General features: G+C 39.4%; 1 protein-coding gene across 3 annotated transcripts in view; it reads left to right on the forward strand.

The window, feature by feature from the left end:
• The window catches only part of CHN1 (chimerin 1), a 195,002-nt gene that overhangs the window by 141,566 nt on the left and 28,073 nt on the right, over window positions 1-25,363 (forward strand). For all 3 annotated transcript variants that reach the window (XM_025849933.2, XM_073882258.1, XM_073882261.1), the window contains one exon: window positions 5,958-6,035. In XM_025849933.2, coding sequence (XP_025705718.1) covers window positions 5,958-6,035 — 78 coding nt within the window. The remainder of the gene's footprint in view (window positions 1-5,957; window positions 6,036-25,363) is intronic.

Raw genomic sequence — 25,363 nt, forward strand, 5'->3', positions numbered from 1 at the left:
AAGTTTTCTGCCCCTGCATCTCTCTCTCCTTCTTTTGGGACCTCTATAGTGCAAATGCTTGTTCACTTGATGTTGTCTAAGAGATCTCTTAACCTATCCTCCTTTTTATAAATTCTTTTTCTCTTCTTCACTGTTCAGCTTGGGTGCTTTGCCCTAGCCTGTATTTCAGATTGCTGATCTCTTCTTCTCCATCTCCTAATCTACTGCTGATTATCTCTAGTGTAGTTTTCATTTTAGTTATTGTATTCTTCAACTCTGATTCTTTTTAATATTTTCAGTCTCTTTTTGAAGTTCTCACTGAGTTTTTCCACTCTTCTCTCCAGTTCACGGGCATCTTTATGATCATTACTTAAACTTTTTATCAGGCATATTGCTTATTTCTGTTTCATTTAATTCTTTTTCTGATATTTTGTCTTGTTCTTTCATTTGGAGCATATTTCTGTGTCTTCTCATTTTGCTTCACTTTCTGTGTTTGTTTCTATGAATTAGAACAGCTACTTCTAAGCTTGCAAGAATAGTCTTGTGTATGGTCATCCCCTGTGTAGACTGTGTGTGCCTAGTGGCTGGCATGTGCTGGGGGTCCTGGGGTACTCCATGCTGGGGGTGCCCTCATGGGCTGGCTGGAACTGATGAGGGCATGGGGTGGGGCAGTCCCAGAGCTGTCAGTGCAGAGGGCTCCCTGATAGGACAACTGAAGCTCAAATGGGTGTAAGCCAGGGGGTCTGGGGCTCTCTCTGCAAAGGGCAACCTGGCAGTAGAGCTGAAGCCGAAGTGCATGCAAGTGGTGGGGGGAGGGGAGGGCCCTGGGGCTCTACGTACAGCGGGCACTCTGGCAGGACAGCTGAAGCTGAAGTGGGTATAGTCTGGGGTGTCCTGGGGTGCTCAGCAAAGGAGGTGCCCTGGTGGGCAGCTGGAGCTAAAGGAGGTGGGAGCGAGGAGGTCCCAGAGCACTCTGCACTGGGGTTGCTCCAGTAGGTCATCTGGGAGCTGAAGTAGTGTGGGCCTGGTGTGCCTCCAGGGTACTTTATGCTTGTGTCATCTTAGTAAGACAGCTGGAGCTAGAGCGAACAGTGACCGGGGATGGCCCAGTATACACTGTGCTGGAGCCACCTTGGTGGCACAGCTTGGGTTGGTGTGGGAGGCTCAAGGCTCACTGAGATGGCAAGCCAGCTGTGCTCCTGTCTGGGCTATAAGGTGGAGGGGAGCGTAAGCCATGGCACTCACCAGCCCCTTCAACTCGGGGAGTTCCAGCAGCTACCCTGCCAGAGAGTTCTAGGGCTGGATCTTTCATATTGTAGTTGTTTTTTAATTTTTTAATTTTTAATTTTCATTTTTTTATTAGTTTCAGAGGTAGAATTTAGTGATTCATACAGTTGCATTTAACACCCAGTGCTCATGACATCAGGCGCCCTCCTTAATGCCCATCACCCAGTTACCCCATCCCCCCATCCACCTCCCCTCTTGTTGTTTTGTTAAACTGTGACCAGCTCATAGCCCCTCAGTACTGTCCCTTCCCACTGCAGTTTGCAGTTTCAAGGGGAGTGGTTTTCTTCATTAGTCTGTCTGGCTGTTCTCTGTGAAGTCTGTCTTTGGTTGTGCAGGAGCTGTTCACTCAACCCTCAGTTCTTCAGGAGCGGTTCCTCTATAAATAGGTGTAGATGTGCTATGTCCATGGAGGACGTGCGTTCAGGGTCTTCCTGTGTTACCATCCTGGACCCCAAAAATCAAAGCTGTGTTCTTAATATCTGAATATTAATATTTTATAGAAATTGCAGAATTTTGCTAAACCTGAACCAGGTTTACCCAATAGTTAATCTAGTTACTCCTCATCTCTCCAAGCCTTGGGCCATGCCAGCTAGAACATTCCTTTATGGTGCTTTTCTGATGGAATGTTGACTTGACTTAGTTAACTGGAACATTGTGTTCATGAGTCTGTGGTATCATGATGACAGTCAAAGGAGGTGGCTGGCTGTGTGAGGTCCTTTCAGTTTCCTACAGAATACTCTTACTGTTACCGAGTTCTGACATACAATAATTAGATTTATTCCTTTGGCAGAAGTCTTGGTCCTATATTAAAAACCAGATATTTGTGGAAAAGGAAGTATAATCAGTCATTTGTACCTTAGCATGAATAAGTTGATAAGATCCTTCCCTGTAAGCACGTTTTGAGGTGGGAAGGTGTACAGAACAAGGATTACTCAGGGTTTGAGCCTAGGGGTTCAGACCGCCGGGGTAGGATAAGCTAAGGGTTGCACAACAGTGATGCTTATGACGTGTCCTTAAAGCACTTGGTTACAGCTTGACTCGAAGCTTATACTGCTTAGGCCGGTGGCCTTGGGCCGTTTACATGTTTCACAGTCCCACTATCTTAACCCTGATCTCGGAAATAGAAGTCCTTAGATACAAGGAAAGGAGGGAAACTTCTATTTATTGATTACTGTCGGTGCCAGGAATAATACAAAATGCTTCCCCTATATTATCTAATTCTATAATGTAAGTACTTTTATACACATAAGGAAACAAAGACTGGAAGAAATTAGTAACTTGACCAGGACATGCCACAGCTGGTAGATGACAGGGTTAGATCAGCACTTTTGTCTGGCTCCACGACCCCTGACCCTATCGTACCTCACTTGGTGAAAATGAGAGACTAGTTTCACATAAATTCAGTATTATTACTAGACAAACAACCGGGTAGAGGGGTCAGTGGTGGAAATTTCTTTATTTGAAAAACAGCAAATGTGTTCCCTTCGAAGGTCACCTATTTCCCCCTGCTGTTTCTTATTCCTCACACAGCTGCCTCCTGCTACACACACACCATTTTTGTAGTCCACTTCTCTATATTGTAGATGGTGTGGACAGACGTAGACACCGAGACGGTTGTAGAATCTGCCTGTTCTCCATTTTTTTTCCCAGGCTCGTCACCCTCATTTACGTGAATGTACAAAAGTGCTATCAGTATCGAGGATGGCCAGAGTTAGGTCTAGGGCGGGCCAAAAAGTTACAGTCAAAATGAAAAACTAAATACTGTAGGCCTCTTTTCTTTCAACTATGAAGTGAGGATAAAATACACCTCATAGGCATCTTTCTGTGGATTTAATGGGATTCTGTATGTAAAGTGCTTAGCTAGGTGCCTGGAACATGGATATTGACTAATAAATGATAGCCATCATTAATAGATTCTGTAGCTATCTAAATATGGCCAGATAAATATAAGGATGAGTGGTATATATTTGTCTAGAACATCAGAACATTGATATTAGTTCTGAACTTCAGAATTAGCAGTTCTTAGGACTTGAGAGCTGCTGCACCAAAACTAATGCAGAAGCACAGTATTGCAGGTTATTGAAGGCATCCTGTGACCAAAAAAACCCTAGCCCTTTGAGAGTAGCTAAGAACTTCATCCTGTGCCATTGTTTTCTATCTCCTGTTGCCCTAGGTAGCTGACCAAATTGCAGTTAATCCAGTATGTCTCGATTAGGTACCAAAATTATTTGGGAAGAAGAGTGACCGTGCAGCGTCTCTGGTAGATTTGCCTCTCAAAGACAAAATGTGCACTTTGGCCCAGCCATGAATTTTCTCTACCCTCAGTCTTTCTATGCGTTGGTTGAATTTAAGTTACTACAGCTGAAGAACTGGGGATGGTTTATAATAAAGGACCTTGATCAGAAATACTCAGGGGAGGAAAAAAGCTGCTTTATTGAGTTACATGGGTGATTGTTTTCTTCAACTTATAGTAATGTAAACATTAAGCATTAAACATTGTAGAGAGAAAAAAATTACTGTTCAATTTGCCTTTGGAATCTTTTCTAGTGTCTACTGAGAATTGGATAAACTTCACCTTCAGTTGTGCATGACTAAAGAGTTGGTTGGCGTTTATATTTTTAGTCATCACATGACAAACTAGGTCTAAACTGAAAAGTAATTTAGGTTAGGCAAGGAAAGTTCTTTCCATTGTATTTTCTCTTAGAACAGGAGCATTTTTTTTTTTTTGGTCTTGCTCACATAAGGGTATAAATTTGTGGGCATGAAATATCTATAGATGTAAATATTAACTTCTGCCTTTTATTAGAAATTTTTTTTCATAAGTTTATTTTTAAGTAATCTCTACACCCAGCATGGGGCTCAGACTCACAACCCTGAGAACAAGAGTCGCATGCTCTTCCGATTAAACCAACCAGATGCCCTTAGAAATTTTTTTAAAAGAGTAAGATATTTTAAAAGAAGAGACTATATACTCAAGTCAATAAAAAAAATTGGGGGATGTTTAGAAAATCAGTCATCAATATTTCTAATATCTAGCATGGTTTAAGAACAACTTCATGTCCTAATTAAACTAGAATCTGCATTGGGCACATACCCCCCATAGATTATGAAATCTGAGATAAATTGTGCTCAGAAAATGGGCTGAATCCATTTAAATATAGTTTTTGATTCTTTAAATATAGTAGTGTAACAACTGGAATCATAATGGGTTAAACTTAATTACTATAACATGAGGAAACAAATGGGAGATGTTTAGGGAACCAGTATGGGAAAACTTCAGCTTCTTATAGCAGTTGAGCAAAAAGTATAGGTATTGCTCTTAAACGGAGCTGGATTTGTCTCTTACCCAGCACCCTTCCCACCTTTTTATATCAGCAAACAAATATAAGCACAGTTACACTACATCTCTGACCTGTGTGCATGAGAAGTTATTCCTAGCTGGCTCCCACTATGATCTGGCCTCAAGCTCTTTGAATTAAGAATGTTGAGACTAATAATTAAAATAAAGACCAGATCCATTTACTTATAACAAAATCCTCCTTATAGGGAGACAAAACTGACCACTGCAGGGTGTTAGCAGTGTTATATGCACATTCCTTGTTCTGCATGAAAATAGTGTGCTATCTAGTTGAACGCCTTTTCTTTTTACCAGCTTTTGCTCATCTTAAAAAAAATTGGGTTTTTGTTTGTTAACCTCAGTCCATAATGCACAAAGGAGGATATAGATTAGCCTTTCATAATTTACCAGGCAGTAATGGTAAATTCCTTTGACACCTGATGCTGTATGTTAATCTTCCTTTGCTTTTAATAGGTAAAAGAAATATTCCATTTTGTAATAATGCATGACTCATTCATGGCTCATTGTCTTCCCACTGTTTTGTTTTTTGTTTTTTTCCTTTTCCTTGAGCCAGCAAGAAAATCTTGGAGGAGGGAGGAAAAGAGAGTTGAGGAATACAATACTTGAATACTGTTGCTCGATTCTCATTGGTTCTCTCCTTTCTTACGGTGACCAGTCTAATCCAGCCTTCCTTGGCAAATCCCTTTCCTCCCCACCCTCCCTGCTCGGGGCTCCACAGGGTGTCTGCTGCTAGAAGCTGACTTGCAGGCAGTATGTAGGCATCTTTCATCCAGAATGGACAGTAAGACTGACTAGAGAAGGAAGCTTTTAGAAATGTATCATTTGTCCAAATTGCATGGCTTTTAAAAAGGGATAGAGAGATGCTGAATGTTTTGTATGTTAGCATCGACTCTCTATTTCTGTTCAGACTCTTAAGTTTTCAGAAGCTTAAATAGAGAGCCCTTTAAAAAAAAAAAAAAAGAAGAAAGAAGAATTTTCCTGGTTAGTCGACCTCTTTTTAAGAAGTGCCTCATCCTCCTGCACCTCTCCGCGGTGTTCCTCTGCAGCTCTCTGTAGATTGGGGCTCTGCGCTGGCCGGCAGAATGCTCACTGTTAGCTGAAGAGAGTTCACCGACAGACATAGATCAGGACAGGTCTTCTTTCTTTCCTGAATTCCAAAATGCCATCCAAAGAGTCTTGGTCGGGTAGGAAAGCTAATAGAGCTGCAGTTCACAAATCAAAACCAGAGGGCCGTCAGCAAGATTTATTGATAGCAGCCTTGGGAATGAAACTGGGTTCTCAAAAGTCGTCTGTGACAATCTGGCAACCTCTGAAACTCTTTGCTTATTCGCAGTTGACATCACTTGTTAGAAGAGCAACTCTGAAAGAAAACGAGCAAATTCCAAAATATGAAAAGGTTCACAATTTCAAGGTAAGAATGTTTGTTTTTAACCTTTTCTTAGAAGAGAGAAAATGTACATTGCTTGCAATATACAGTGTTAAAGGAATCTCTTTTGAGGTCTTTGTAAAACTACGATGACTGGACTAAAATGTTCTTGCTATTTAAAATCATGCTTAAAACATCTTCATTCCTTATTTAAGGAATGAATAAAGCTAATAGAATCCAACTCCATTTTATCTAATGCTGATTTAGTACTCTGCTTAATCAATATACACTCAATGGTAAAAGTCTGGACTGACATTTAAAAGGTCTCATTTAATAATGATTTTGGCATTATTTTTGTGATGCAAATATATCTAATTACCTTTGTCGGATATTTCATGAGAGGATTAGATCTTATCTCCCTTCCTTTCTGGTAAAAAGCTTTGGATATAAGAGGCGTGTTATTGCATCTGGATTGAGCAGATGGTCTGCATTTCCCACAGTTTCTGTCTTTTCTCCTCTGTTAATGAATTGACCATGATGAAAGGAGGATGGCTACTCTGGGACTGTTACTGCTGATATAAGCAGCCTCTCTTTACTTTTTGACTATTGCTTTCCAGGTGTGTGTGTGAGAGAGTTTAATTACTGTGTTAATGTGTTTTACCAACTGTACTTTAATCATCTTTCATCAAGATGATATGTGTGTTGATTCAAGGTGCCTGCATGCATAGCATGATATAAGGCCTTAGAGTTGGGTCCTTTGCAGCCTAACTGGGGAAACATGCAGTGTGAGGCTGTACATACATACACCCAGGTACACTTAGTGGGTGGATGCACTGGCATTTCTACAGTCCCTTCACAGGAGTTACCCAACTTTATGATCAAGTTTTCTGTCTTTAGATAAGATGTCATCAGTTTTAATGTTAGAGGGCATATGGTTTCAAAATATGATAGGCTGGAAACCCTGATCTTCCATTTATTCAACATTTCTTCAGCAGATATATTCATTCAGAATGTACTAGGCTCTGTAGTAGAAAATCTCACTTCACATTTGCAACTCATCCTGATTAACACTAGCATTTATTTTACTCAAATGCTAAATACCAGGCCCCCCAAATGCTCTACTTTTTTAGCGAGGAATAGATTCTTACTATCTTCAGATCATTTTGGGATAAAGGATAAATTCTAAACTGGACTATATAAAGATTGCTAATATTTCAAGGTAAACCAAATAGCATTTTCTTCTCCCTCTTTAAACATATTATTAAGGACCTTACCTTTCAACTAGTATCTTTGATTTTAAATGAAACTGAGACCATTCAGTATGTGCATCCAGTCTCAACCACCTCTTCCATTTTTGAACCTAAACGATACCTGCAAGTTACTAGGCCTCAGTTTCATCTTGTATGACAAATCAGTCTTAACGGGGTTTTTCTCCTGTAAGAGAATGACCCCAAAGTATAAAGTTATATGCATGCTCGGTCGAAAAAATAGCCATTGAGGTTTCTAAGCAAGAAACTATGCATACTGTTTAGAAATGGCTGAGATTTAAAAATACATCTCTAAAGATGTCCCCTCTGGTGTGTTCAGCAGGAACAGACTGACCTATTAAGGATGCCATTTTAGTGCTAAACCAAGTTCATTGATCAAAAGCAAATAGTAAGTCCGTTCAGGGATTTACACAAACAAGCACATTCTCTCGTTGTTGTATCCTCCAGTAATTTTTCAATTTTAATTTAACACATGGTTTTAATGAGCAAGTTTTGAACAGCCAGAAAGTGCTGACTCTGGGACCAATTGTGACCCTTCACTTGGTACCCAAACTGTTATAAAGATACTTGTGGTTTTTAAAAAAGCGGGGGGCAGGGGCACATATAAAAAGAAGTCTGCTTCCTTCACTGGAGTTAAACAATTAAAATCAAGTGGGCTGTATTTTTTAAAAAGTACTTACGCTCAGGAAAGAACTCATATTAGAAAGTGAAATTCTGTTACATATTTTTTTTATAGTTACTAATAAGGTCAGAAGTCTCAGATTTTGACTCCTTCCATTGAAATTACCCTTTGTTATTTAAAAAATGTTTCTATGGGGTGGCATTATAAAAATGAGAAAAGAAAGGTGGGAGGGGTAGTCACGCTTGACTTCCGAGAACATCCCCACCCCCAAAGAATTCAGACTTTGTGGCAGGAGCGCTTCTCTCCCACACAAATGTTCATTTAGAAGGTCACTGCTTATGGTATGTGAGTATGTACAGCTCAGATTTACGGTGGGAAGAACTCAGCATTTATGTGATGATAATCATTCACACGGCCTTGCCCTTGACTGTTTTCCGTGTTGGTAAAGGTGGATTCTGCTATCCACAAGCCCACTCTCCAAAGCCTCATTTCAGTGTGGCTTGCTTTTTCGGTTCTTGAACTGCCTTGCTCTGTAACATTGCTCAGTGGCGTTGAAAAGTTGCCAGATCACATTTCAGAAGGAGAAGCTAAGAATACCTTATGCCTTCAGTGAAAGCACTCACCAAGCTGAGACCCCCCCCACAAAAAAAAAAAATCAACTAGGCCTAACTCCAGACAGGTGTTTTGTTTTTGCCTTTTTTTTTTTTGAATAGAAAAAATGAAATAAAGCAGGAAGGCTTCCCATTTACTGTTATGTAACATGGCCTTTTAAATTTTGTCTATTATTTATAAGGATTTGATAAAGAATCTATCACAAGAAACAGCTCTCTTAGGGAGATCATCATTTAAAATATAAATGTACCACATCCTTTAAAACTGATTATAATTTGTCAACATCACTTAGAGCAAAAATAATTTTAACTCTTTCTGGGATCAACCTCTCACTTTAAGGACTGCCCCTGTGCTAACACAACAGAGAGCGAGCGAGAGCACAAGTGTTAACCAAAACACCTCTGACACTAAGACGGAGGGACTCCAGCAGCAGTGATTATATCCTTACACCCTACATCTGAGGTTCTCTGGACGGACTAACGGAGACCCAGCCCTGGCCCTCAGGAGCTTGCTCATCATTTATAGGACCTTGGGCAGACTGCTTGATCTTTAAACCACTGGTTCTACATCAGAAGAACTGAGTTCCTGGTAGGTGTTAGGTACTTGGTAACTACTATTTTCCTTATTACAAATTACCCCTAGGTGGTATTTTTTCTGAATCCATACCAAGGCCTTTTCTTGCCCAGGTACGGAGGTCGTGATGCAATTGAGAACCCCGCCATGACTGTGGGGCTAAAGAAAGCCCTAGCTTCTTTCTTAGCTCCCAGGCACAGTTAGAGGCTATGTAAGAGCAGTTGCATTTCCATGCACCACAGAGTACAGTGAAATCCTCTGTGTGGCTCTTACTCCTTCCAGATTTAACTATTTGGTGTTTCGTTTGGTATAATTTAGATAACTATAAAATCAAGATTCCATATAATGAAAACCACAGAAACCTGGCTACTTAGGCAAATTAAGTAATTTAAAGAACATTAAGAATTACAGTGAGAGAATACTTCAAAATATGACTTTAGTCCTTTTTTAAGGTAGTCTTGAAGCGGCGACTGGTTCATGTTAGAGTCTCAGATCCGTGCATTCTGCCTATAAGTGAAAGATGTGACATATATTAATAGATTTAATGTTGCCAAGATAATATGCAAGCAATGAATCCCGAAATGTGAACTGGTATTGTAATTAAATAAGACTATCACATGAGCCTTGTTACTGATTCAAGACCTACTGGGTTTAAACCGATGAGAGTGAACCTGTCGATCCTGGCAGAGCAGACCTGCTGCTGTTAGATAAACGGGACGATCGAAATGGCCAGCTCTCCTGCTGAAAGTGGTCTTTCCTTTCCTCCGAAGGACACAGATCCAAGACCTGTGGTCCTCGTTTGATTCCCATCTGAGAATAAACACAAAATGAACCAGCAAATAGAGTTAGTATGAAGTGTGGAGTTAAACTCCATGATCTAGAACTTATTTTGCAGCTCTGAAGTTCTCTTGGGGCGGCTGGCTAGCTCAGTTGGTGGAACGTGTGACTCTTGATCTCGGGGTTGTGAGTTCGAGCCCTCCAATGGGTGTAGAGACTGCTTCAGAATTAAAGTTCTCTTTTTTAAAAGATTTTATTTGACAGCGAGAGAGGCAACACAAGCAGGGGGAGTGGGAGAGGGAGAAACAGGCTTCCGAGATCATGACCTGAGCCGAAGGCAGTCGCTTAACCAACTAAGGCACCCAGGCGCCCCAGAATTAAAGTTCTCTTGATTACATTATATTGAGAAGCATTAGATTTGTTAAGATAATTACTGTTTTCCACTGTTAAAACTTGATTAAGGCCCATGAGGAAAAGATACTAATGTTTATTTTTAAAAAGAATTAAAATAACCTATATATGAAGGAATATTTTTTTAAAACTAGTTATATTAGTGAACTATCATATTCGCCAACTGGGCTACCTGTGTATTCGCCCCACCAACCATCACAACACCACCATCCCCCACTTCTTTACTCAACTCCACTCTTCCTTCCCCTGTCCCTATATTTAGTAAGATACAAATGTTCAAGAAACATCTGCTGAGTGACTAAATGAGCATACAATATGACAGGAGGGACTTTCTTTGTGGTGGTGGTGATTGTTATTTTGAAATCACTTCTCCTACAGCAGAATATTTTAACATAAAAATAGGTTCTTCTAATGATTTTAAGACACACACTGTTACAATTTTTTAATCAAATTCATGTGAGTTTTTTAAATGCAGTAAAACAATATCATGTTGTCTTATATTTGACTGGAGAATCTGTTCACATTTTAAGTGTCAGAAATTTGAATATTGTTTTGAATTAATAGCATTATAAAAGAAGTTAAATGCAGTATGACTAATGGAAAAGGCAACCTAGAATGTCTCATTATTAAACATTATTGCTCTTCCTATGGGTATGAGCATGGAGTGTGTGACAGACATTTTAAAGGAATAAATGTTTTCCTTCAAATAGAAGATTCAGTTGAATTATATATATATTCCATTATTTTATAGAAAGAAATATATACGTATATATTTCTAGGTTATACAAATATATTTATATGTGTCTGTGTATATACACACAAAATTCTCAATTCTTAATGTGGGTCACTTGTAAGAGAAGATAAAAATAACAGAGCTCAGTGCAGAGCAGGGGTTTTTCTCTCCTTAGGGCAGTCATGGAGGCAAAGTGGGAGATTGGATAAGATCGTCTGTAAGATCCCTGTAGGCATTGTTTCTGTTGCTGTTTGGTATAGTACTTACCAGATGCTGCAGAAGCCAAAAATAATGAACACACGCTACTCTGCTTTTTATCTCTGTCCCTAAAGGTGGTGAAGAGGACCACAAAAACTCATCATGCATTTCCGTCCAGGCCTCTACATTGCCCCTCAGCATCGTGACCCTCTCAGCCCTGTCTGTCCTTTTTATGGTTTGTAATGTTGGCTGAGGAACTGGTTATGATGCCTCAAGTACAAAGAAGGTTGCTGCCTGCCATTAATAATCCAAAAAGAAACATTTCACAAGCTTTGCCCGTAGTTGCTTATACTTCTTTGTAGCCATTTTATGAGGTTAGAGAATTTAAAATGTTATACTTGTGGCGCCAGGGTGGCTCAGATGGTTAAGCGTCTGCCTTCGGCTCAGGTCATGATCCCAGGGTCCTGGGATCGAGCCCCGCATCGGGGTCAGCAAGGAGCTGGCTTCTCCCTCTCCCTCTGCCTCTCTCCCTGCTCCTGCTTTCTCTTCTCTCTGTATCTCTGTCTCAAATGAATATCTAAAATCCTTTAAAAAAAAATACTTAACCCAAGAGAAGCCCATGTTTTATGGATCGGAAGAATATTGCTAAAATGTACATACCACCCAAAATGATCTTCAGAGCCAGTGCAATTCCTATCATAATCCCAATGGCATTCTTAACAGAAACAGAAAAAGCACTCCTAAGATTCACATGGAACCACAAAACACCAAAGCAGTCTTGAGCAAGAAGAACAAAGCTGGAGGCAATTGTACTTTCTGATTTCAAAATATATTACAAAGCTACAGTAATCAAAACAGGATAGCACTGGCATAAAAACAGACATATAGACTAATGAAACAAAGTCCAGAAATAAATCCATGTGTCTTCAGTCAACTGATCTTCAATGAGGGTGCCAAGTACACTAAATAAGGACAAGATAGTTTCTTCAATAAATGATGTTGGGAAAACTGGATATCTATATGCCAAAAAAAGGGAGAAGAAATTGGTCCCTTATTTCACACCATATACAACAATCAACTCAAAATGGATTAAAGACTTAAATATAAGACCTGAAACCATAAAACTACTAGTAGAAAACAGGAAAAAAACATTGGTGTGGGCAGTGATTTTTTTCGGATAGGACACTAAAAGCACAGGGAACCAAAACAAAAATAGACAAGTGGGATTGCATCAAACTGAAAAGCTTCTCACAGCAAAGGAAATAACTGATGGAATGAAAATGCAACCTATGGAATGGGAGAAGATATTTGCAGACCATATACCTGATAAGGGGTTAGTATCCAAAATATATAAGGAACTCATACAACTCACTAGCAAAAAGCAACCTGATTTAAAAACAGGCAGAGGACCTGAGAATAGTCAGTTCTCAAAAGATACACAAATGGCCAATAGGTCGGTGGAAAGATGCTCGACATCACGAATCATTGAGGAAATGCAAATCAAAACCACGACGTCACCTCACACCTGTTAGAATGGCTAGTATAAACAAGGCAAAAGATGGCCCGCGTTGGTGAGGATGTGGAGAAAGAGGAACCCCTGTACATTGTTGCTGTGAACGTAAATTGATATAGCCCTTATGAAAAACAGTATGGAGGTTCCTCAAAACATTAAAAACTACCTTCTAATCCAGCAGTAGGCTGCCTTTCCACTCTGATTGTCTCCTTTGCTATGCAGAAGATTTATCATTAAATGTCCCAATTGTCTATTTTTGCTTATGCTGTTTTAAAATTTGGAGAGATTTGGAAGTTTGTCTTTCTCACTAGGAGACTGTCGATAGTGCACTATTTGTTTTATTTAATTAAAAAGCAAATAAAAGAGAACCTCAGGCCAGCCTTGAAATTAAAATATAGGGTTGTCACTTTTTTTCTTTTGAGAGCGAGAGTGTGCATGTACACGAGTGAGGGGAGGGGAGGGGGAGAGAGAAATCCAAACAGGCTCCGTGCTCAGCACAGAGCCCAACATGGGGCTCCCATCCATCTCATGAGCCTGAGATCATGACCTGAGCTGAAATCAAGAGTCAGACACCCAACTGACTGAGCCACTCAGGCGCCCCTAGGGTGGTCACTTTTAAACATCTGGGCTTTCTTACCAGAACCAATTCTGCTGCTTATTCCCAACCAATATCCTAATGTGAGACCGTCTGACAGACAACTACATCTAACATTGTATTGATTATTTCTCACATTTATAACCATCCTACTGATATGTTTTAGAACATTTGGTATCACCTCACACCGGGCTAGAATCAATAAGAAAAAACAAGTGTTGGCGAGGATGTGGAGAAAAAGGAACCCTCGTGCACTGTTTGTGGGAATGTAAATTGGTGTAACCACATTAGAAAACACTATGGAGTTTCCTCAAAAGATTAAAAACAGAACTACCGTACAATTCAGTATTTCCACTTCTAGGTACTTATCCAAAGAAAATGAAAACACTAATTCAGAAAGACCTATTCAACCCGTGATCCGTGCAGCAATCTTTACAATAGCGAAGATACGGAAGCAACCTAAAATATCAATCAAAAAATAGATGGCTAAAGAAGATGTGGGGTGGGGTGGGGTAGGGTGTGTGTGTGTGTGTGTGTGTGTGTGTGTGTGAGTGTGAGTGAAATAGAATATTAGCCATAAAAAAATGAAATCTTGCCATTGGCAATAACATGGGTGAACCTAGAGGGTGTTACGCTAAGTCAGTCAGAGAAACATATACTATATGATTTCATTATATATGGAATTTAAAATCAAAACAGCTCTTTTCCGTGGCACCTCGGAGGCAGTAGGCTGTTTTAGGATGAAGCTGAACTTTTCTTTCTCAGCTACTGGCTGCCAGAAACTCACTGAAGTGGACGATGAACGCAAACTCCATACCTTTTATGAGAAGCGTATGGCCACAGAAATTGCTGCTGATGCTCTGGGTGAACAGGAAAAGGGTTACAGTGTCCGAATCAGTGGTGGCAATCAAAAACCACGCTTCCCCGTGAAGCAGGGTGTCTTGATCCATGGCCATGCCCACCTGCTGCTGAGCAAGGACTGTTCCTGCTACAAACCGAGGCGGACTGGAGAGAGAGAGCGCAGATCCGTTCGGGGTTGCATTGTGGACGCCAATCTCAGCGTTCTCAACTTGGTCATTGTTAAAAAAAAGAGAGAGAGAGAAAAGGATATTCCTGGACTCACTGATACTACTGTGCCTCGTCACCTGGGGTCCAAAAGGGCCAGCAGAATCCGCAAACTTTTCAGTCTTCTCGGAAGAAGATGATGTCCACCAGTATGTTGTGAGAAAGCCCCTAAACAAAGAAGGGAAGAAACCTAGAACCAAAGCACCCACAATTGTGTGTCTTGTTACTGCATGTGTTCTACCACAGAAATGTCGGCATACTACTCTGAAGAAACGGCGTACTAGGAAAAATAAGGAAGAGGCTACAGAACATGCTAAACTTCTGGCCAAGAGAATGAAGGAGGCCAAAGAAAAACTCCGGGAACAGATTGCCAAGAAACAGAGGCTGTCCTCTCGGAGGTAGAAAGCTCTAGTTCTGAGGCCAGTCAACAATGAGATTTTCTAAAAGTAACAAATAAAATCAGACATCAAAAAATAAATACAAATAAGATTAAAGCAAATGAACAAATGGAACTGAAGCAAACTCATAGATACAGAGAACAAACTGAGGATTGCTACAGGGTAGAGCAGTGGTGAGGATGAACAAAATAGGTAAAGGCAGTTAAGAGGTACAGTCTTCCAGGTATAAACTAAATGAGACATGGGGACATCTGCAACATAGGAAATCTAGCCAATAGTCTTGTCACAATTTTGTATAGTGGCAGATGGCAACTAGGCTTAGTGTGGCAACCATGTTTTAATATATACAAATACCGAATCACTATGTTGTATACCTAAGACTAATACAACATCGTATGTCGGTTATTCTTCAATTTAAAAAATAATGGCATCTCCAAAATTTATCTCAAAGTAGAGAACCGGCCTGGCATGTGACTCCCGTTGCAATAACAAGATAAGGATATAAACCCATAGGAAGAACGCACAATAATAAGTCACCTCTGCCACAGTTCTTTTAATACTTTATGTGTCCACATAATAATCGTACCTTCAAGGATGAGTTTTTCGCACGTTTGGGACACACTGGTATGTTAAAGGCAATTTTTTGTAGTCACTTGTATCATATATCCCTACTCACCTTCCAGATTTAACTGAGGATTTAGTCTTAATTGTATTAATTGCTTATTTTGTAATCTAATAGCATACCTATGTAATATTTTAGATCTCTAATTTTTAAACCTTGCTTAATTCACAAATTACACTGTCCTACTTCATCTTCTTTGTGACCTACCATGTCAGCCTTCCTCAGAGGAAAGTCTTTCTTAGGAGTGAAGTTTACCATGGCTTTAATAAGATAGTGAAAGTATATGACTGAAGACTATGCACATAACATCTTACCCAGTTACTGTCTGTATTGCCAAGTTCCCTATAGCTCAGTACACTGACAGTCATCATTGGGCAGCATTCATTGTTCTTATGTAATAGTAAAGTACCTTCATCAAAGAACCCAAGGGACAGAGAATAGAGATACATGCATAAGTGGAATATAGGTCTAGGGAAAAAAAATGTTTACGTGAAGAGAATACACAAAAATACTGATTTTTCTTTCTTAAATATTTTATCAAGTACTGCTAGCATCTGAGAGACCACTACAAATTCTTCTTCTAATAAACCTCACACCAGTAGTGTTTTTGTTTTTTCAGGTTTTTTAGCCCCTCTTCTTAAATAATCTTAACATTCTTCGGGTTGCAAAATAGGGATAGCTAGAAAGGAAAGGGGAAATAGCCCAGTGATGTTACACTTCTAAGGAACATCATCAACTACTCATTTAAAAAATACTTTTATATTCCTTAGGGAGCGAAAATAGAGCTGGGTGCATTTTTTAAGTATTATGCAGACATAAAAATTAAAACAAAAAAATATATTCATTTTTAGGTCATGGATGTCTGATGACTCTTGTTGTATTAGGTGATATCCTTCAGTCTGTTGTATGAGAAATGACATGTTTTGGCTAGTTATGTGAATGGATTTGCCCAAATCAGGCCCAACATGTTCACTCTTTCTCATTTATAGAACTCCCTTTGTCTGGAGCTCTAGCCTTATATGTGCGACACCCAGATCACTGCTCGTGGCTCTGCCTAATGAGCTTGCACATTACCTTTGTTCATAAAGAAAAGGTCCATCTCTAGGAAGCATGCGATTTTGTTTTGATGGTCGCTAGTATAGTTCATTACTCCCCATTTGAATCACATTGCCTCAGTGTGTCTTTTTAAAAATCTATTTGGAACCCATGATTGATATTTACCATTTGATGGAACAGTTGAAGACTTTCCGTTGCAAGTGTCAGAAAGCCTAACTCGTGCTTGCTAAGGTAAAAAGGGAATTTATTGGCTCACATAGGAAAAGTCTGCCAGTGGTTGGTATCCTTTGCCTAAGCGGCTTAAAATGACACCAGAACCCTGTCTTCCAGCTCTGTCTTCATTTGCAGCCTTCCTCTGGGTGACAAGATGGCCTGCAGAGGCTCCAGCTCTAAATAGTCTCTGATTCTAGTCAGCTCAAAATGAGACTGAACAAAAAAGTCTGGGCCTGGCAGACATTTGCCCAATTATCTTAAATGCCCATCTCTGAACCAGTAACTCAACTCCTAGGCAGGAGAATGGAATGTGCTGTTTGGCTTAGAGCAAGGTCATATACTCTCTCCTGGAACTGGGGATGGGGTCAGTTCCAGAAAATTCATATGAATTGAAAATTGCTACCCAAAGAGAAGACATTTATTCTGTGTAGCTAAAAAAAAAAATAAATGCCCACAACATTAAATGACAAAATGATGTGACTAATTCAAGATCCTAGTATACAACCTACTGAATACAACAGTGTAACACTTTTCTAGGAGAGACATGTTCATAGAGCATGATGACATAAGAATCCTCAAGAGGTTCAGCCTCTATAAGGGATACTGAGAATTACTGATTAATTCTGCACATGTAGAAACTGAAGCCCAGAAGTCCCAGGTTCAAGCTCACCTGAAAGATCAGTTTTAGAAATAATATAATCTGAACTTCCACTTCTAGCCATGATGGAAGAACTAGATTTATCTTCCCATCTTAATTAACCAGAAAAAAATATATATAAAATCACACTCATATTGAACAGGTAGTACAGTACTGTGATACCTGGAAAAAAGGAATACAATAAGAGGAGTCTTAAGATTGTTTTCATTTGGGCACCTGGGTGGCTCAGTTGGTTGGGCGACTGCCTTCGGCTCAGGTCATGATCCTGGGGTCCCTGGATCGAGTCCCGCATCGGGCTTCCCGCTCAGCGAGAAGCCTGCTTCTCCCTCTAACCCTCCCCCCTCTCATGTACTCTCTCTCTCATTCTCGTTCTCTCAAATAAATCTTAAAAAAAAAAAGACTGTTTTCATTTACTGCTTGGAGGCAGTTTCTTGGCCACAACACATGGAGAGAGAATCCATTGGTCTAGCTGAGTTTAGAGATTGGAGTTTGATGAGGCAAAGCAGCTAAAATTTGTAGGGCAGTGTCCCTGCGGGGACAGAGCTATACACAGAGCTCTGGGGATGTGCACAGTGGTCTTCTTGACTCTTAGAGCAAGTACTTATCTATATGTACATGAATGGAGCCTATTAAAAAAAAAAAAAAAGCACACACACCAGAAAGCAATAGGCTGAACAATTACTGAAATTCACTCAGGGTTGAGAATAGTTTTTGCCCTCCAGTAGGAGTAAGAAAATGTGATAATATATTGAGGCATTGTTTAAAAGTCCTCTAAAGGATATCATCTTGGTAGCATGACTAAATTAGCAATAGACTAAAGGCTGCAGTGAGGAAAGAAATTGAAGCTATTTGAAAGAATCTAAGTGGAATCTCTATAGAGATTGAAAGTATATCTGAAATGGGGGCACCTGGCTGGGCCAGTCAGTGGAGCATGCAACTCTTCATCTCAGGGTTGTGAGCCCCATGTTGGGTATAGAGATTATTTAAAAATAAAATCTTTAAAATCTTAAGAAGTAATGAAGAATACATTGCATAATATTAACGGCATATTAGGCATCAAAAAGGAAAGATTTGTGAACCAGAAGACACAACTATAGAAAACATCCAAAATGTAGGATAGAAAGTTTAAAAAAAAAATTAACATAGCATCAGTGACCAGTGGGGGACAGTATCAAGCAATCTAGCTTGGAAGTGTAATTAGAGTCAGAAGGAGCAATGGTGAGGGGCCAGGGAACAGTACAGTTATTTGACGATCTAATGATCAAAAAGTTTGTAATTTTGATGAAAACCCACAGATCCAAGAAGTACAATAAGCTACAAATAAAAAAAAAATATGAAGAAAACAACACCATGGCATATCATAATCAAATGGCTAAAAACCAGTACTAAAAGAGAAAATCATAAGAGTAGCCAGAGAGGAGAAAACTAGGTTATGGGAAAGAAAAATTTTATTCCTAAAGTGGTACTTTACCTCAGCCTGGGGAAGTTGTTCATCCCTCACATATGACATCAGAATGTGTAGACAACATATTTAGGATCCAGAAATTAAACATCTATCAGTTTCTTTTGAATTTTATTTTCATATTCCAGCTTCGGAATGTGTTTATAATTTTATGGCTTTATAGGATCTTAAATGTGCACACTCATACACAGAAACACAATGTACATTTTTTTTAAAAGAATTTATTTTTACACTGCTTTCTTTATTAACATCTATAAAGTTTATTTCAGTGTAAGGAAAATAAGTCAAAGGAAGAAACAAATTATTTTTCTTTGTCACTGGTACACTTACACATTGTAGAAAGTTTTTTAAAAAGGCAGGGGGAGAAGGGGAAGGAATACATTTTACATAGAGATGAAAAATACAACAGTTCTCATCAGAAACTATGCAAGACAACAGAGTGACGTCTTCAAAGTACTCAACAACAACTAAAAAAAAAAAACCTTTCAAACATGAGGACAAAAAATATTTTTTTAAACAAAAAGCTGACTGAATTCGTCACCAGGAGACCTATACTACAAGAATGTTAAAGGAAGTTCTTCAGACAAAAGGAAAATACCAGATGGAAATTTAGATCTATACAAAAGAATAAAGAATGCCAGAAATGGTAAACATGTGGATAAGTCTAAAAGATGTTTCTTTCGTTTTAGTGAATATTTAAGATAACTGACTAAAGCAAAAAAATGGTAATATTACATAGTTTATACAAGTATATGACAACACTAGCATAATGTACAGGGTGAAGAAAGCATACTGTCATACAATTCTTACACTACACATGAAGTGGTATAAAATAGTTATAAGCTAATAGGAGACAAAAGGGATTCATAAAAATATGCAATTTATTCAAAAAGTATGGAAGAGACAAAAACAAAAGAGCAAACAAAGTATATAGAAAACAAAACCAAGATGGCAGATTTTAAACCCAATCGTATTGACGGTTACCTTAAAGGGAAACTACCCAAACACTCCACTAAAAGGCAAAGTTGTCAGATTGGATAAAAAAGCAAGATCCAACTATATGCTATCCACAGAAACCCACTTTAAATATAAAGACCCAGAGAAGTCCAAAGAAAAAGATATGCCATGGAGACAATAATTCAAAGAAAAATAGAGTGGCCATATATATATTAAATATAGTGGTTTTCAGAACAAGGAATATTAATGGGAGTAGCGAAGGTAAAATTCATCAAGAGAACATAATTTAGAATTTTTATTCACCTAATAACAGGTTCAAAATACATAAAGCAACAACTAAAAAGTGAAATAGATCTGCAATTGTTGATGGAGAGTTCCACACTTGTTTCTCAATGACAGAACGGACAAATAGAACATTAATAATGAGATGGAAGACTTGAACAATAGTGTCAGTTTGGCCTAATTGATATTTATAGAAGTATTCTACTCAGCAACAGAACGCATGTACTATTCAAATGAACATGGAACATTAACCAAGATAGACAGTATTCTGGCCCAGAAAACAAGTGTCAGTAAATGTAAATGGACTGAAATCATACAAAGCATATCCTTGTACCACAACAGAATTAAATTCAAAATAACACATACCTGAAAAATTTCCCACACATTTAGAAATTAAACAACTTACTGCTAAATAACTCATGGATTAAAGAAGACATTAGAAAATACTTTGAACTGAATAAAAAGAAAACTACAACATATCAAAGTTTGTGGAATACAGCTAAAATAGTGCTTATGTGAAATCTTTACCACTAAATGCTTATTTTAGGAAAGAAAATCTTAAATCAGTGAGTTAAGCTTCCACCTAAAACTAGAAAAATACATAATTAAACCAATGGAAGGAAATATTAAAGATGAGAGCAGCAATTAATGAAATAGGAGAAAGAGAAAATCTGAATCTCTTTCACTAGAGCTTTAAAAAGGGTTTTAACTACATAGTTTAATAATTTCTTGTGCAGGGGCGCCTGGGTGGCTCAGTTGGTTAAGCGACTGCCTTCGGCTCAGGTCATGATCCTGGAGTCCCGGGATCGAGTCCCACATCAGGCTTCCTGCTTAGCAGGGAGTCTGCTTCTCCCTCTGACCCTCTTCCCTCTCATGCTTTCTATCTCTCATTCTCTCTCTCTCTCAAATAAATAAAATCTTTAAAAAAAAAATAATAATTTCTTGTGCATTTTATTCTAACCTTTTTCCTAGTATATTATAGAAACACTTCCATGCATAATGTATGTTAACAGTAAACTTCAGATGACATTCTTAACAACTAAGCCAAAGAGAAATTGAAACCTGGTTATGTGGAACTATACATTAGTACAATATTGGCTTCAAGGAATTGTGGATCATAAGATAATGTGGATTGGTCTGAGGGTTCTTTGTCTCTTGGTATTCAGTTTACCTGGCTATCATGTGTGTATAGAGATTATCTGTCAGTCAGCTATGGATTAGTACAGTGGTTTTTATTGCACATCCAAGTATGATTCATTCATTTTCCTGTCATACCTTCATAGCACAACTTTAGGAGATTGGTATTTTGAAGTATCATTGATTCACTGTGTTGACTTTTTATGACTGGTACTTGAATGCAAACCTATTAATCCAAGTAATAAAACTAAACTTTCAATATGAAGTGTTTTAGGTTATGGCATTTGACAGTGTTAAACTTTAACTATGATTCAGTTTAAAGGTAAAGTTCTCATTAAAGCTCCTGTGGCGGTGGGGGGGAAGAAATTTGCTTCTGAAACTTAAAGAAGTCTAAACATTAAAATCATGGGTTTTCTAATACTTTAAACACTCATATTTTGAAACAAAGTATTTTTAAATTACTGGTCTTATTTTTTCATATCTATTTTTATATTATTTACTACACAGTCTGTACCTATAACTTAATAAAAGTAAATAAATAAATAAATGGAATCCCTGGAAAACTTTGCTGTTTCAAAGTAACTTTGAAACTACTGCCTGAATCCTAGGTTTCAAATTGATGGCTCTGTGTCAGGAGCTACTCTGGCAGCTGAGAACATAACACAGACCCAAGAAACTGTGTGTGTGTTCTAGCATGAATATGGTTGTGTGTGATTCTAAGTTCACTTGGTCTACACCAGTTAACTCAGCTGTAGTTTTAGAGATATTTCTCCCTCACTGAGGTCGTGTTCATTTGGGAGGTGGGGTAGAGAAAGGTGGATCACGAAGCAAGCCATAAAGAAATGTAAACTCTCTGAATAAGGCCTGCATAGAATTAGGGGAAATAGACTGTATGAGTGTGGAATTGGTAAGAATCCCTTATTTGTCTGTACATGTTTACTTAAGGTGTCATTTTATATACCAACCACTAAAAACCATTTTTATAATATTTTGGATGGGGAAGAACTACCTTAGTATATTGCCCTAATAGTTGCCCTACTAATTAAGACTAGTCTTAAAGTCTGACAGTTACTATACCAGCGTTTTCCTACTGTTATTCTTCATATTCAAGGAGACATCATTTATTAATGGTCTGGCCAATGTATATCTCACAGACTTTTATGGTATCTCACCGTTTTTTCATTCTTAAAACCTTAGGTCACTGATTTTCTGTCATTTGTCATCCTCTCCGAAATGGTACTTCTGACTGTTAACTATTGTGAGGTTAAGTGTAGCCTCACAGAGCCCCTGCGAGCTTTCCCCTGTACCGTCCTCCTCTATAAGCAGCGAGTTGGAGAAGCTGTTCGCACCTGGGCCCCTTCCCCCGAGGTCCCAGGCCTCCATGCAGTACCCCCCTTCAGCCTGCTGGGGGCACCGCATGGGGCGACGGGTGTGCCCCTCCAGTTCCAGGCACTATTTCCGCAAGTGTTTTGTGCACTCCTTCCACCTTCCCTGCTGTGGGCACTACAGTACACATCCCTTCCATCAGGACAAGCAGCATAGGCACGGCTAGTGTGATGTCAGTGCTGGGGGCTTAACCATAGCCAAACCTCACTGTTTGTTAGAGATCTTTCGTCAAGAATTTTGAAGCCACTAGGGGCACCTGGGTGGCTCAGATGGTTGGGCGTCTGCCTTCGGCTCAGGTTATGATCCCAGGGTCCTGGGATCGAGTCCTGCACTGGGCTCCCTGCTAGGCAGGGAGCCTGCTTCTCCCTCTGCCTCTGCCTCTCTCTCTCTCTCTCATGAATAAATAAAAAAATTTAAAAAAAAAATTTTGAAGCCACTAGTCATTTTGACTAGATTTAACTAATAAAAGGACAAGACGGTATTGTCTTGATACTAAAGATACTCCTATTTTTAGTACCTACTCCCTACTGCTTTTTGCAGGGAACCCCTACACAATTTTATATATTTGTTGCTAATGATCACAGCCAACATTATGCATTCTTTGCTCATGACTTAATAGTATAAATCAAAATACATTAACTGAGGTGGCAAAATCAGGCCTAAAATTCTAAATTTCAAATATTTTCGATCGAAATTAAGCCATCTTGGTGAGACTAAATTGGTTACATAAAAGAGTACATTCTAGTTGCCCGAAAGATAAAAACGGGGGGGCGGGGAGGAGCAAAAACCTTTCCTGCCCAGCTGCCTCTCTACCTACATTGCTTTTCGTTTTGATTTGGATCATCGCCCAGTACCAGGCTGCAGAGCTGACTCACCAGAGCCTCCCACATGTCAGTCCTCTTCCCCCAAAGCAAAGTTTCATTTCCCCAAATGTGTGTATGTCTGTGTGTGTGTGTGTGTGTGTGTGTGTGTGTGTGTGTGTTTTAAGTAGGCTCCATGCTGGGCGTGGAGCCCAACACGAGGCTTGAACTCACAATCCTGAGGTCAAGACCTGAGCTGAGATCAAAAGGCAAATGCTTAACTGAGCCCCCCAGGCACCCCTCCCCAAATGTTTTTATCGCCTCCAATATAGTTTACATTTGCAGCAGGCTTTGCAGGCATGCTCCTTGGCTGTTTGCATTCATGCTTATTTCTAGAGGGAGTGTTATGGCTTGGAAGGGACAATGAAGATAGGCTGAAATTTTCTTTGCCCAACGCATAGATTTATTTTCCTCTCCTTTAAAATACTGACATTCAAACTGAAGATGGGAATGTCAGAAGCATGATGAGCTGTTCCGGCTTTCTTACAGAGGCCAGGGTTTGGGACAGTATCACAGTAGGCCCAGTGGTGAAGAGCTTCAGTGTTTACCCAGGTCAGTGCCGGGGAGACACTTGGCCCTCAGCCTGTGCCCCGGGGGCCTCTCAGTAGCCCAGTCACTTCCCTCCCTGTGTGTCCTCAGCCTGGTTCTGACCAGCTCCTTCTCTGGGATAGGCTTTTGGGATCCGTTAATTAACTCGGTCTTTCATCTCTGTTCCTCAGTGATGTCCGTGATGTTAACATGAAGGGAGTTGTTCACAGGTGGAAAGCAATCTCAGATGTCATGGTAATAAAGTTGTCTTCTTTCCAGTTATAGAAAAGGACCTTCAAACTAGTTGCAGTGCTCTTTGTTCATGAAGGTATAATTCATGCTGTGTACTCTGCCGCTTTCATTTGTCAAGATGTACCAGAGGTTTGGAGGTGGCCTAGAAAAAAACCTGTGGCCAATTTACAAGGTTGCTTTTCTCGGGACCATCCTTGACCTCCCTGATAATGTTACACACTGAAGCTGCTTGCTCTCTTGGAGTATCTTACCAAAACACCCTCCCCAAAGGGATCCCTTTTCGGGGGGGTGTAAATTGATCAAGTGATTTGTTCAAATAACTCTAAGGAAGAAATAATGGTCAGTTTCCCACCTTATAAAGCCAGCGTATGTCATTAAGGTCACACAGTAAACAGCAGAAACAGACTGTAAGAAACATTAAGATTAGTGGATGTCATAGAATTAAATAAGACACTACTAACACCTCGTTTAATCTTAAGACCACTGTCCCCACTGTCCATCAGCCTCACCTATAAAAAGCACAGACAAGAAGCCAGAAGTTTGTGTTTTTCTTTTAAAAGGCCTTCAAAAGGAATATAGATTACATATGTTCTTGATTTACATCCAGTGCTAGCAAGTTCTGAGCTGACCTCATCTGGATCTAAGAATCAGTGAATGGGAAAAGGGACAAGGGGGTAAGGAGGAAGGACAAAGAGCTGACATGACAGCCTTGGAGAATAAGAAACAGGAAAAGTAAAACACAAACTTTTGAAAACATAAAAAATCTGGACCCATTTAGAATCAAAATCCTATGGAAAATGTCCCTAATGATTGTCTGCCAGTTGTTTTTGTTGTGAAGACATCAGTAATTCTGAACCCCAAATGCTGACCAGCGGCTGCTCCCTAAGAAGCTATCTACTATGTTATAGGGCATTCCAGGCAAAAGTTGCCATCTGTTATAATGTGGGGCCTCAGGCCAAGCCCTGGGCCCCTTGAGAACCGCTCCAAGCCTATTGTCTCCCACATTCCACCCCAGAATCCTCCTAAGCAGAAAAATTCCTTAAGGTGCAACTTTTGACCTTTTAGTTATTATATTTTGAATGCGCATTACATTCCGATTTAGTCATTTTTATGACAGGTACTCAGAATATACCCATATCAAACAGAATGACCTGCGGGTACCCGTGCCCGAGAACTTTGTGTGCAGGAACAGCAC

Source organism: Callorhinus ursinus, unplaced genomic scaffold, assembly GCF_003265705.2.
Source record: "Callorhinus ursinus isolate GAN/ISIS: 27379988/994484 unplaced genomic scaffold, GSC_fseal_2.0 scaffold2, whole genome shotgun sequence".
NCBI classification, from domain to species: Eukaryota; Metazoa; Chordata; class Mammalia; order Carnivora; family Otariidae; genus Callorhinus; species Callorhinus ursinus.